Source organism: Poecilia formosa, unplaced genomic scaffold (genome assembly GCF_000485575.1).
Source record: "Poecilia formosa unplaced genomic scaffold, Poecilia_formosa-5.1.2 Scaffold95, whole genome shotgun sequence".
NCBI lineage: Eukaryota > Metazoa > Chordata > Actinopteri > Cyprinodontiformes > Poeciliidae > Poecilia > Poecilia formosa.
Window position 1 is genome coordinate 225,233 of NW_006800034.1, and position 14,072 is coordinate 239,304.

The following is a 14,072-nucleotide window of genomic DNA, read 5'->3' on the forward strand; positions in this document are numbered from 1 at the left end:
AGGCTTATTAAGTTTTCTGGAAACTTTGCATTTCAACTAAAAATCTGTTGTGCTCTGCAAGAACACTGTAAATGGATCACCACCAGGTCTTTCATCTGCATAATTATCAAATGGTTTGCAAGGCACAAAATCAACCCTAAGGTACTAAAACCTAGAGGAAACTGGAGATAAGCACACAGGACACAAAAGTGCCCTACCTTAACTAAAACAATGATTTACAAACATGGGATTAAAAGTACTCAAATTAAAGGTAGAGTGGCATCATGCCAGATCAATACATTTTATTTGGGGGTGCCAACAAATTTGTCAACCATCATAAAGATGTGAACGCCTCTAGACTTTCACAAAACTCAAACGAAAGATAGAAGAAAGAGTAATAATAAAAGGAGTTGCTTACTGTGGTACTAACCATCCTAGCGGATGGGGGATCTGGCCAACAGTGCCAGGTGACAACGGGTAATAAGGAGATATGTCTGGAGGATGAGGAGGCCTCGGGATTCCTGTGGAAGGAAGAGAAGATGACAGGGAGGGGAGAGAAGGTGGACAGACAAGACGAGGACAAGGAGACAGAACCAAATCTTTGTCAGTGCTCAAATTCAGTCTTTGTTGAGTTTCACATCACAGCAGAGCAAGATGGGAGGAAGACGAGGAGGAGGGAGGCAGAGAGAGGGAGGAAGGGGGCTTGTTGCTCGTGTGTACACAGCGCTAAAAATCACACTTGCTGATCAAAGGCCTTTGAGGGAGGCGGCACAATGTGTTGGAAGAGGCAAGGGTGTAGAGGAGTGAGGAGAAAAAACCGACGAGGTTCTTGTCACATTTTGTCTGGCAAAGCAGGAGATTAATGATATAAAATGACGGAGGTTTAGAAGTTAACAAAACAAAGAGAGGGAATTAAAAAGCTGTCTCTGTGATCAGAGAGCTGCCAATAACGGTAAAGCCAGCTGACTTTATGGATTGCTACCTGATGCATGCATCAGAAACGCAACAGCAGACATTAGATTAGATGCTACCTATGTCACTATCGCTGCCGTCCTGAAGATCTCCCAGATGTGCCCCCCGAAAAACAGCTGATTTTTGTTTGCCATCCTCCCCGCTGACAAACACCGACAAAGACGTCCAATTTTTTATTTTTTTTATTTTTGTCGGGACGGCTCGCCGAAACAATCTCAGCATCCTTTTACTTTTCCGTGGCAGCTGACAGGGGAAGAAACGGCATCGACAAGCTGCCCTGAACGAACAAAATAATAATAAGAAAAAGGAAAAGAGAAAAGGTCCCGAGTACAGCCGAGCGTAAAAATAACTCCCTCTCTCTTTGCAGAAACTTCAATCGAAGAATACTGGAGTTCTGCAAAAGCGCAAATCAGAAACGAGGAAATTTATGCGGCTGACGGTGTGACATTTCTACCCAGCTGGTGTTGCTTCAGGTATTCAAGGTGGCTGCAGATTAGGCGCAGGTTTCTGTTTAAACTTTGCACTTTTCTTACTGATGCACAATGTGATGAGTTTGCATGTGGCTGGGAGACTAAATCTTTCCAGGAATACCATTTTTGCAAAGGCGAGTCCCATTGAGTGGAAAAACCCGGAGAGCATTATCCCATCGTCGAGCAATATAACTCATTAATTAATTAAACACTGCGGCCAATTAAGCTGCCCCATTAACCACTACATTAAACAGCAGCTGGCACATTATTTCTCCTTTGTAAGGGGGCAATCATAATAAGGGAACATTATTACCTAAAACATGGGCCCAATCCGCCAGAGACCACAGAAAAAGCACAAAATTATTCACCGCACTGAAAAGCACATTAACCAAGAAGAATGGGCTGAATGATAGTTAACAGAATTAAGTGCTGGGTCAAGATGCTCTCGGAAATGAATGAAATTACCTAAAAAATGTGCTCTGGATGTTTGTGGGAGATGCTACAGCGGTGCAGAGAAAAACGTTGAATTCAGCACTTGATCTGCAGAATCAACAGGCTGTCAAGCACTAAAAAAAAAAAAAAAAGGAAAGTCCGACAGGCTCGGATTATATTGATGAAAGCTTGAGGAAAAGGCTTAAAAAGCGCTTGAACTTCCTGGAATCTTCGAAGATCGCAGGTCTCCGTTTTTATCTGAGCTCAAGCCACCTAGGCCGCCTCGCATTGAGCAATCGGATTTGCGGTCATGCGAGTTCGAGGCTGTTTGCAGAATTCCCTGATTTACGAGGCGCTTTACGAGCCACAGCTCAGGTCGTTGTCCTCGAGTAAGAGAAGAAACCGAGCCACCGAGCGCTGGAGCTCAGTCAGAGGCAGACTGGAGCTGAACAAAGAAGAACCTGAACTGTTTTCTAAATGTTTATATGCAGCTTTCTGCAGAGTTCTCAAAGATGCTCTGGATTTCACTCGCTACTGGAGACACTTTTCAAACACATTGAGCTGAATTTTAGGTGAGCTTTGAGCAGAAATCACAACACATGCAGTTTTACAAAGGTATTCATCTACCTTGAACGTTTTTCATATGTGTTACATCAGAGGAAAACATGTGGTGCATAACAGTGAAGTTGAAGTGAAAATATGTTTCCAACTTTTTTCTCAGATAGAGAAATGGCAGAAATTTATATTCCATCCAGTTTATTCTTATAACCATGAATAAAATCAAATCAGAAGACACCAAACTCATAAAATAGTCAACTTGTGCTTTGGATTTAGATATGTACTTTGACTAGGCCATAATAACACTGAAAAAATGTGCTGATCTAAACCATTCCACTGTAGCTCTGGATGCATGTTGGGGTTAATGGCGGCTCCAACAGGTTCCCACAGAACACCCGCTAACATGTTTTATGGTGTGTTCAGGGTGACGTTAGCATTTTGGCAGCAAGAGGGCCAAAAACAATTGTGTTTAGTGTCCCATTGACAGATTTTCCCACCAGAGCTACGTGTCCCTGCAGCTCCTCCAGAGCTACCAAAGGCTGTTTCTCTGAATTATGTTAACTCTTATCAGAACAACTGCATTTACACTGAATTTTATTCAGGTTTGAAGCTGAAAAAAGCGCATGCCGCACTTTTCAGATTCATACTTGTAGAACAATTTGAAAGTGACATGTCGTTTATTTTTTTTTTTTCCAACTTCAAAATTATGCACAACTTTACATTTAAATACATAATTGGTGGTCAAATGTGAGAAAAACATCAAGAGGTGTGAATATCTCCCCCCAAAAATTTACTTCAGATTCTGATTTTGTTCCCCCCCCACCATAAATATTTATGGAGTGAAAGAAACACCAGCTGGGGGCTTACCTGTTTTGGGATCCACGTCTGTCTGTAGGTGAGGTGGGGGGTTCCCCGGTGTGAAGTGCTCATTGCTGTAGGTGATCAGAGGCGTGAGGGGGTGCACATGGTGCGGGTGCTGTACCACTGGAACCTTATTAGACTGACAGAAAGAAGGATGTGCAGGAGCACAAAAAGAAAGAAGAGAGAGAGAGAGAGAGAGAAAAGAGAAGAGACAGGGGAGTCAATATTTAGGTTTAAAACTGAGGGCGACAGCTAAAGAGTCGCAACTCGATCTGAAAGACAAGGGGGGGAACAAAATCGGATCAAATTCTGGTTACTCTCAAGGTGCCAAAACCGCCAAACCACAGCAAAAATAGCATGGTTTGTAATTAAAAACACTTCTGCAGCATCAACCCTGGAATTCGGTAACACAATCTAAGAGGTTTGTGGGCTTGCCAGTTCCTATTTGGGCGTCATATTGGATGAAACACTTTTAAACCACCGCTGCAGCGAAGTAATCGATCATCTGTAAACCACGAAATCAAGGCAGCGGGAGTAAATCTGCAGCCATTAGCAGCTCCAGTCCAGCTCCAATATGCTTCCCCCCCCTACTTTATTTACTCCCTGAGGGCCTCAGTCATGGAGAGTGTGGTTAGTAGTGTAATTTTTTTTTTTGCCAAATTAGTTTTAGCTCTGTAATCTACTCTTTGTGCTCCTAAGTGGAGCAGACCCCCGATTTTTTTTTTTTTTTTTTCAATTACCCATAGATTACAGTGGAGCTTTAGGGGTCTGGTGTTAACAGCAGCTCGGGCCCTCTCTGTCGGGCCGGGCCGGGACGGGGACTGACACGCACAGTCCCCCTGAACATGAGATAACCAGATTAGAACCGCGTCGCAAGATTAGGCAGCTCTCGCCTCTTTACCCACACATCCTTACCCTGCCCTCAGCAGCCAAAGAAGCAGCACTAATCAGGCTTATCATAACATGGATGATATGTTCAGGAGGGGCGAGAGGAGTAAGACACCAAGCAGCTTCTCAGTGTGTGTGTGTGTGTGTGTGTGTGTGTGTGTGTGTGTGTTCGGTCTCTTCTCTCGCAGGCCACACACCCTCATTAGTGACTTTAAACCGTGCAAGAGAGAAAGAAGGCTCCACTGTGGCACATTTCCACCAGACTTTGAAAAACATTAATGGGTCTAGATGCCGGCGGGGGGGAGGAGGGGGGGTTACACGCTTAAGATGCGCGGTTGCCCCGGCGCTCGTCGACAATACAAATGCAAGAGCTCGCGGGCCGAGGGCAGGGCAAAAAAATGTGTGCGGAGCTTAACGCCGCAAAACTAATCATGCAGTTGGAGGAGGCAGCCATCGCTGATACAGCAACAGTCCATCCAAAACCCAAACTCCTAATTCTGTCCTGGTAGTTCAGTCTAGAACTAGTATAGAGCTTTCTTTCCACAGTGGCAATGGTGAAGGGGTGGGGAGAGAGAGAGAGAGGGGGGGGGGGGGGGGGGGGGGGGGGGGGGGGGGGCAGTGGTTGCTGTTCCCTATTGCCGTGGTCCCAATGAAAGATTAATGAACCTCAGCAGAACTCCAGGGAGGCACAGAGACTCCTGGGACTCATTCACAGCCCAGAGCTGAAAAGGCTAGGGAGGGGAGAGGGAGGCAGGACGGACGGGAGGGATGTGTTTGTGTGTCGAGGAGGAGCGGCGGGGAGGGGGCAGAAATAGGTGGAATGAGATTCCTTAAAAAGAAACCAAGTCTCATTTGGAACCCAAATCTGATCTGTACATTCACAGCAACGACAAAAAAAGGAATAAAAGTGAAGAAACGATCAGGACGCAGCTCAAGAGTTAGCAGGTCAACGGAAGAAGACGCTCCGTCCCCACAACCCCTCACCTCCTAACCTCACCTCCCCTCAACCCCCACTTCGAGTAATGATGTGAAAGAATGTTGTGAGTTCCTTAACGCTCTGCGTTAAAAAGCTTTAGTAGCCATTTATACAAGTTCCTTTGTCCAGGGACAACAGCCATTGAGGCGAGGGTTCAAAATGGCCATCCAGTGAGAGCAAGTCCAGAGGGTGTGCGATGGGGCTGAAAGGGAAGCTGGAGGCCGCACTATTTACATCACAGTCGCTCACAGAGTTGAGGTAAGCCCCTTTTATCCCCCCTCCCCCTGAGAATGATGCAAAAACCAATATATTCCAGTCAGCAGCTGGAAATCGAAGCAGAGTTTCAATACAGAGATAATTTGGTAAGTCGGGTGTAATGCTTTTGGAAAAGTTTCCAACAATACAGTCAAAAAAATCAATTGTTGCATCTGCGTTGACTTGACTGAGTGTTGCAATATTAAACCTGCTAAGGTATTCCTTGTCAAAGTGAAATTTGTTTCACAAAGAGCTGTCCAGTTGCTACAAGCACAACTTTTATCTTGCAATGTGCATAACAGCAGTGCTTACACCTGGACACCGTGTTGTGTCATTATTGAGGCTAGTAGTTCTTGAGGTTCTCTCTCTGATGAAGCAAGATGAAGGCTTCTCATCAGACTGGCTTTCAAAACTCCTAGGAAAGTGGTGAAAAACCCTCCACTACTTTTAAATAATATATTTGGAATTATTTTGGGTATTATAAAAGAAGACAAAGTACAAATGGTTTGCAAGCACTGTGAGAACATAGCTGGCTAACCATCAGTTCCTGGTGACGCTAACATTTCATTGCTTGCAGTAGAAGCAAAAAGTTTAGTTACTTCAGCTTTTTTTTTTTTTTTTTTTTTAGCTAGGATTGCATTTTATCATCTTTAGCTGGAGTGACCAAACAATGCAAGAACAATAAATGATGCTAAAATTAGCATCTGCCCCCTAATGCCTACAAAAAAGGTGTTTCTGTTTTTAGCAACTCTGGACTGCATTACATCTGGTTTAAAATCTAAAAAAATATAGGCTGATTAAATATTGCAGGAATACTGCAACTACCTAGTCATTAACCACTAACTACGCTGCATCTGCTCCCTAGCTTTCTACTGATTATAAACTCTTACACTTCAGTTTTTAGAAACCTTGGACTGCATTATGTTTCTTCTTTAAAATCTTAAAATCATAAAGCGATTAACTATTGTAAGAAAACCACTGGCTAACTATAAACCCCTAACTATGCTAATGCTAGCATCTTCTTTATAGCTAACTGTTCACCCTGAACCATAAGGGTCATTAGCAGTTTTTTAACAGTTTGGACTGTCTTCAGATGAAAATCTGAAATATTTTAATCCATGAAAAAGTGTGAAACTTTAGTGAGAATTAGTGGCTAACCATTAGCCACTAACGTCATTGTGCTTCATAGCTTTTTACTAAACTAAAGGGTCAATTTAATGTTGTTTTGGTTAATGTAGACTGCATTTGTTTATCATTCATTAATGATTGAATGTTTTTAGACTAATCAAAATTGAACTGGTTTATATGGAAGAGGATTTCCAAAAGGATTACTTTAATTTTAGGCTTTCTTAAAGGACCTTTTCATCAGATTTCTGACTTTCTTTCAGAATTCAGAAGAGTAATAATTCTGACTTTAATAGCTGAATTCTGATTTTCTTTTTCTTTCAGTGGGTCTGAAAGAAAAAATCATAATGGCATAAATAAATAATATTGTTCAATGTTGATTTGATGATGTCACTTTGACTAGGGCACATTTTCTGCTCTTTTCCTCCCTAACACAGTATTTATGTTACAATCTTGTACATACTGTACAGTGTATTATTCTTGTTTTTGTTTCTACATGTTTTATTACTGTTATCTTTGTGATAATCTACATGCCTACATCAGGGGCTGCGCATTGTTTGCATTCAGTTTTTGAAAGTATGAAACTTAAACAATTATAGCCTACCAGACTTTACATCCAAACGACTTTGCTCATATAAAAGTGTTTTTAAAACACAGTTGGAGACTTTTATCCATTTGTGAAAACATGAACAGGGAGCATTTTCAGTATTGCTTCACCATTGACTCAGACTTCGATGATCATAAAAATCACAATATGATCAAAAAATAACCTGAACGATTTTAACTTTTGTTTGTATTTGTTTTTTTTGTTTTTTTATTGGGATTCTTGGTTTTCCTCAGAAATATTGCTAAAATCATGGGCTGCATTTATTGCTACAAACTTTGCTCTAGCAGCCGGCGGTCGCTGTGGGAAGCAGCAACTCCAGCACCTGTCCTGCACGACCACAGCAGGACAATATACGAGCTCATCTCGCACAGAAGGACACAAAAGCAGGCGACGTGGGAGACTGGACTCTTCTTTTTGCTCCACAAAAGCCAGGAGGAAAAGAAAAGAAATAAATAAAAACACTTCCTGCTCCTGCCACCCCTGCTGACTTGCATCTTCCCAGCATCTCTCTTCTTATGACAAACAAACACAGATTTTCAAGCCTCAGGAAAAGGATACTAGATTCAAAAGTCCCAAAAACTACATTTTAAAGGTACGATGCTTATCCTTTTTTTTTCCAACTAACTGAATTTATGACAACAAAACGCATCTGCACACATGAAAAGCAGCCTGAATCAACAAACCATGTCCCCCATTCCTGTACGAGAAAAGAGGAAACAGAGAAAAGCCTTTTGAAAGTGGACGAATGCTTCAAGTTCTCCCTCTGTGGGGGTGAAAGTGGGGGAGCAGAACAAGGCAGATAGAGGAGAAAAAATGACAGCAGGACGGAGAAAGACAAAGAGAGGGAGCACAAGAGGTGGAGGCTGGACAGGAAAAAGCTGTTGGCCTTGCATTTCCGCCTGGTGGCACCTCGCAGGGCCAATTTGAGACCTAAATGTGAAGGTGGCGACCTTGTGAGCCCCTGTGGGGGTCTGGAGCCCCCTGTCCTTCTGCTTTATGTCATGATATGATGAGTTGTCACAACAGCTTGCGGGGCGCTAATGAGCTGTAGTGAGGCCAGAGCAGGGGAAAGGAAGGGAAGAGCGGACAGAGATGTGAGGATGACAGCGATGTGATGGATTAGAGAGCCTCTGAATTCCTAAAGCAAGCAAAAAAAAAAAAAAAAAAAAAAAAAAAACGTCTGCAGTGCTTTTCCCCAGATCCAAGTGACACAACACGGTAAAAAAAACCCAAAAAAATCATACACACACAAACAAAAGCAATACTGAGGAAAGTGCTTAATTTAGTGCATCTCTTCAAGCTTGAAGTTGATTCAAGCAAAAGTAAAAGTAAAAGGAAGTCTCAGCAATCATCTGCTTTCACTCATCGTCAGTTTCTGTTATCGCTGTTATCCTCTGGGAGGCTTAGAAAGCCCCCTCCACGGAAACAGATCTTCATCTCCAAATACACACCCCGCACCCCCAAAATCACGACAACAAGCACAAACAGACAAGTACTTCAGGATTTGGCTCAGATACAAGCCAACGTAGTAAACAGTGTTCCTACAAACTGATCACTTTCCAAATGCACATTCCCAGAGTTCTCTTCACTTTTAGGGCAAGTTTTTATTATAAAATTGAGATGCACCAATAAATCCATGGTCAGTATCTTAACTGCAGGTCAAATTGCTGTTTATTGAATGAATCAAAAGTAACAACTAGCATCATTTTTGGCTCACATTGACAAATATGTACTTTGTTTCATTTGTAAAAATCCAATAAAGATTAGAAACATATGCTTTGGATGAAACTGGATATGATGTAATTCATCGATTTGCTGTTGGAATCAAATCTACTACCTTTATCAAACAGCTTGAAGCATGTTTGTCCATCTTTTGAGTCTCAAAGAAAACCAGAAATCTGCATCCATCAGGGAAAGTCAAGGAAGGAAGGTTTAGAATAACAGGATATTTTCTTACTACTACTGTCTATTACTTATTGAGACCTGGAAAACACATAAGACATTTTCCAAACTTTCCAAACTCCCAGAAATCCGGGTTAAAGTAAAACTGAACATGAAAGCCCTTGGGCAACTTCTCGCATGTCCGAACCGAAACCCGACTGTCTTTATTCCACAACATTCAGAACCTGTAACTGTTATTACGTCGGGACGTTTAAAAAGACCGAAAAAATACGAAGAAGTCGATCAGTTCTTTCGCAGGGAAGATGCATCTCAGAGGGCCAAGGAGCTCTGGAGACCAGAGTTATATTTAAAAGTTAATCTATTCACTTTGCTGCAGTGACACGCCGACTGCTTGATCAGAGCGCCGAACAAAAATATTATGTGGGCCAGAGCCTTTGCTCCCCTTTCCTCCTGCTTGCTCTCGCTCTCTCTCTCTCTTTCCGCCAGCACTTCAAGTCGTTCGTCACCATTTATTTGCGCTTCCCATCTTTGATAGTCGGGACATCAAATAGAATCGCAGAAAGGACATGCTCAGATATGTCAGGGATAAATAAAATCAAATAGCTTAAATATGGAGTGCTATTTGGCAGAACTGTTGTATTCTGTGAAGACAAATCGCCTCTTAGACAAGCATGTGTGTTAAAGCAGCTTCCTCTCCCCCCCCCACTCATCCCTTTCAGGGTAAACAGGCTCTTGAACTCCCCATACCTGAGTTGAAGGGGGCTTCTCTAAGAGGTGATGTTGCATCACGGTGCTAAGAGCCAGACTGAATTCTGCCTTTTGAAATGCAATCAGCCCCTCAGAATTTCATCTGAAAGCCAAGCAATTAGGAATCTGAATTGGGAGGCGACATTAACAAAGGGATATGTTAATCTGCGAGGAAATTGAAATCTTACTTTACATTTTATGGTTAAGGCATGAGCTGGATCAAATAATTTTTTTTTTTTTGTCGAGTAAATATGGTTTCCCTTTGAGATGATCATGTCTCGGCGATGCACCTTTTTGTTTATTCCGAATGTCTTCTTTACGATATTTGTTTGATCTTGACAAAACTGTTTTTGAATTTGGGTGTTCCTATAAAATTAAATAAGAAATAAGCAAGAGCCAGTCTGAGATTCCCGCTGTGTGCAAACAGAGACTCAGTGTAAAAATAAATGTAGAATAAAATGATCTATTTGCTTTTATTAGAAACAGAAACACTACATTAATTTGCTATTTTGCAAAATAAAATGCATATATTATTACAATTATAACAATTAATTGTTATCTTGATTTTGGCTTCAGCAAAAATGTGAACATTTAGTGGATGTTATGGATATATTTCCAAATGCCAAATTTGACATTCTTATAAATGAGGCAAAAGTGTGATAGCCTCCTTTCAGCCAGTTGGGCAGCAGTGCACAGCAACAAGTAGGGGAAGGGCATTGCTCCATGCAGCTGGAGAAGATTCTAGTCCAAACAAAAAGACCTTAAGCCATAGGAACAATTTAGTGGTTTTGAAACGGCAACTTTTCAAAACTTTTTGTAGATTTTTGAAACATTAATAGACCTTAGAAGTAATTGCTGTTATTCTACTTATGTTTTTACAGTAATAACACAATTTAATGGCAAGGATAAGCAGGAAGCCTTAAAATAAATGTATTTTGTATAACGGCTGAATAATCTCACAGAGAGATTTGGAGATTTTTTTCTTTACCTCCTTTACATGCTCATCAGTTTACATGGTGGTAAGATGAACCTTGGTGATTTGTTTATCACGGTTAAAACAGTTTTAAAATGATCGTTGGCCAGTCTGACTGTAGGTGTTCGCAGCTTTAGGTGAGGAGTTCATTTGTTTTCATTTCCTGTTTTACTTCGATGCCATGTTTTCTTGTGTTTCCCATTCTGAAGAACGGTGGAGAGGAAACGGGCCTCTGCTGTGTCATGTTTACGTCCCAGGGAAACAGGAAGTCCTCAAAAGTCTGACCAACTTTAAATAAAAGTTACTCAAAAAATGTTTTAGTTCAATTTAATTTGTATGAACCATCATGGCATCAATAAATGTACTACCAGGGATTTAAACAAAAGATAATAAAGTAGATTCAATTGAACTGAACTGAATCTTTCTTGGTCTTTGTTTTGCCTTCTTCGTCTCAGTTCCAGGTGTTTTAAATGTTTAAATTATGTATTTGATTGTAGAAAAGGAAAAGGCAGTGAGTTGTTTGGTTTCCCGTCTGACTTGAATGGTATGTTTCCTTGCCTTTCCCATTTTGAAGAGCGGTTAATTGAACCGAGCTTCTGGCTCCTGTCATATTTATTTATGATTTTTTTTTAAATGTCCTCTATTTAACCAGGTAAACCCCGTTGAGATCCAGATCTCATTTTCAAGAGGGACCTATTTACAGACACTTTCTCTCCCCACCCACTACAAACGCATTTTAGTTAAAGGTTTGGCTTTATTTTTTTTTTCTCTAACTGTAAGGTTACGCTGCTGCAGCAAAGGATGTTTCTGCTTCCAGTAAAAACAGGAGGGGGCCGAACGGGGCGCACAGTCATATATGCACAGACGATTGTTTGACCCCGACCCTCGCACAAACAGCACAAAGTTGTCCAAATGCCGCTCAGAGCCTTGAGAAACAGCAGAGACGGTGAGGAAGCCGGGGAGCAGAGGCGCGTTACTCACCCAGCTGCTCAGATTGAGGTGCCAGCAGCCCACCTGCTGCAGGAGCGAGAGCCCGGGGCCCAGCGCTCCTGCCTTGGCTCCCGCCTCCTCCGGCCTGACTCCATCCCGCGGGTACATGACCCCCTCTGTCCCACCCCTCCTTTGACTGCCCCTTCCTCCTCCTTTTTTCCTCTTTTGGATGCTTTATTCTTCTTCTTCTTTTGTCTGTTTGCACACGTGTGTTTAGAGTCCCGGCTGTGTTTGGTGACGCAGCCAGCTGACCAGCGAACGCCCTGGATTTGCACACCAGGCTGTGCGCATCTCAACCACGCAGGCCTCGGTTCCGCAAAGTTTCAAAGCCACCACGGAAACCGGCGGTCTCTTCTCCTTCTTCTTCTTTGTCGGGGTAAGTTTTGATGGCGGCGACAAAAAAATAAAAATAAAAGAAAAAGAAAAACGACGACAGAGAGGAACAGGAATCGCTCTATAACGCCAGGTTTCCACGAGCAGGAAAAACTCACTCACGAAACGGCAAAAAAAAATTAACACTAATCCCCGCTGTGTGACGGGTGTGTGTCTGCGTGTCTCAGGACTGTGTCTGCGTGAGTTAGTGTGTGGGCTCTGCGGCGCCTCCAGGATGCCCAGAGACGAACTGGCAGCTTGAAACAGCTTTGGCTACGAGGAAAAGCGAGCAAAAGCAAGAGATCGAAACAAAGAGGAAAGAGCAGGAGAGAGGAAAGAGAGAGGAGAAAAAAAAAGGAACAAGACACAACAACATCCACAAAGGGAGGGCAGGCTCAGCAAAGTGTGGCCAACAGTCACTTCGTCTGTGTGATGCTGACAGCCCAGACTTCATGCCCACTTTTCAGGAGGGAAGCAAGTCTTCACTCTGACACCAACCTGGCACTTTTCATTGCACTCGTTTTAGGTTTTTCTCCTTTTGCGCTCTCCCCGTTTTACAAACAATACCTTAGAGTGGAGACCAATTGTTCTGTTAACATTCAGACGCCCCCCTCGCTAAACTCCATTCAAGGTTCCTGTGAACAAGGCCTCCAGCCCCTCCTCGTTGTCCACCTCTCCTTCCTCCGCTACAAAACATTCAGTAACTTCAACAGGTAAAGGAAATAATAAGAAAAGTATTTGGAGAAGTCAGGGTGATTTTTTTTTTTTTACATAAAAATGTTTTCAAATAAATAAAAATTACTTTTTTTTATTTAAAAAGATGGCCAACAAAAAGAAAAATTAAATTGCCGTCCCTTTAAATATTTATTTTGAATAACGAACATTTATGCATAATGTCCAAAAAGAAAAAAAAATAAAAATAATTTCCTGATTACAATTATTTATTTTAACTAAAAATGACAAAATAATATTAATAATTGCAAAATTCATAGCAATTTTTACATTATTCAGTTATCTCCACTTGTCACTCTTTAATAACCTCTAAGAGCTTAAATCTAAATAATGACCGTAACAAATTAAATATTTATTGAATAAGTAATTTCTCCCCCCTGAGCACAAGTAACTTTTCATATATTTTTTAAAATAATTGAAAGGATTGTGTTGATTAAAAGTTATACTAAAAGAATCTATACAATAAACTGTTTAACTGTGGCTACGTTTACATTTCTACAGCATTCTCAGCTTAAAGTTGGCACCTTAAAACAACTAAAAACTTTTTTCCTCTAATTGAATCCCACTTTCTTCCGGTTTTTTCCTCTTTTTCTGCAGCCTCTCCATCCCTGTTAGGACCCTGCGCTTCTCTTGGCCTGCAGCTAGCAGTCCTGAGGCCCTCAGGAGCCAAAACAAAAGCCCCCGAGAATGTTCTTTACACAACTCGGACAATAGCGCCGGGGCTTCGGCTTGACAAGTAAAAGAGCTCCGACAAGGCGGCGGCTAATTGCCTGCCCTCCCTCCATTCAGCCGCCCCGCCATGCTCCTGCCATCTCCTTTTGTCCCACGTGTGCGCTCCAAAGTAAACTGCCACCTCGCCGGCGAGTGATGGACAGCTCACAATCACTCGGCCACAATGGCGTCGACGCCGCGGCGCGAGAGAAACGTGGACATTTAAAAAAAAAAAAAAAAAAAGAGAGAGAGAAAGAAAGCGGGGAAGAAGAAGGGAAAAAAAAACGCATTGCGTTCCTAAAAGCGGTTTTAGGAATGTAAATGAGTTGAGCAACATTAAAAAGAAAGTTTTGAAAAAGCTGCGAAATGGATTCAACTATGAAATAAATCCATGTTTTCACAAATAAGAAAAAAAAACACTAATTCAACATCAAAGTCCATGCTTTTGTATTTTGTAAATTACTATAAAAATTGACAAAAAATTACAATTTTAAAAAATATTATTTCTCAATGTGTTTAAAG

At 41.8% G+C, this 14,072-nt stretch overlaps 1 protein-coding gene across 21 annotated transcripts in view; it reads right to left on the minus strand.

The window, feature by feature from the left end:
- The window catches only part of tcf7l2 (transcription factor 7 like 2), a 105,973-nt gene that overhangs the window by 18,149 nt on the left and 73,752 nt on the right, over positions 1 to 14,072 (minus strand). For 20 of the 21 annotated variants that reach the window (XM_007558231.2, XM_016674434.1, XM_007558233.2 and 17 more), the window contains 2 exons: positions 3,279 to 3,411; positions 398 to 500 (listed from right to left, as the gene is read on the minus strand). In XM_007558231.2, coding sequence (XP_007558293.1) covers positions 398 to 500; positions 3,279 to 3,411 — 236 coding nt within the window. Of the gene's footprint in view, positions 1 to 397; positions 501 to 3,278; positions 3,412 to 11,726; positions 11,859 to 14,072 lie in introns of those variants that run through there. The other variant, XM_016674438.1, reaches the window with a different exon arrangement.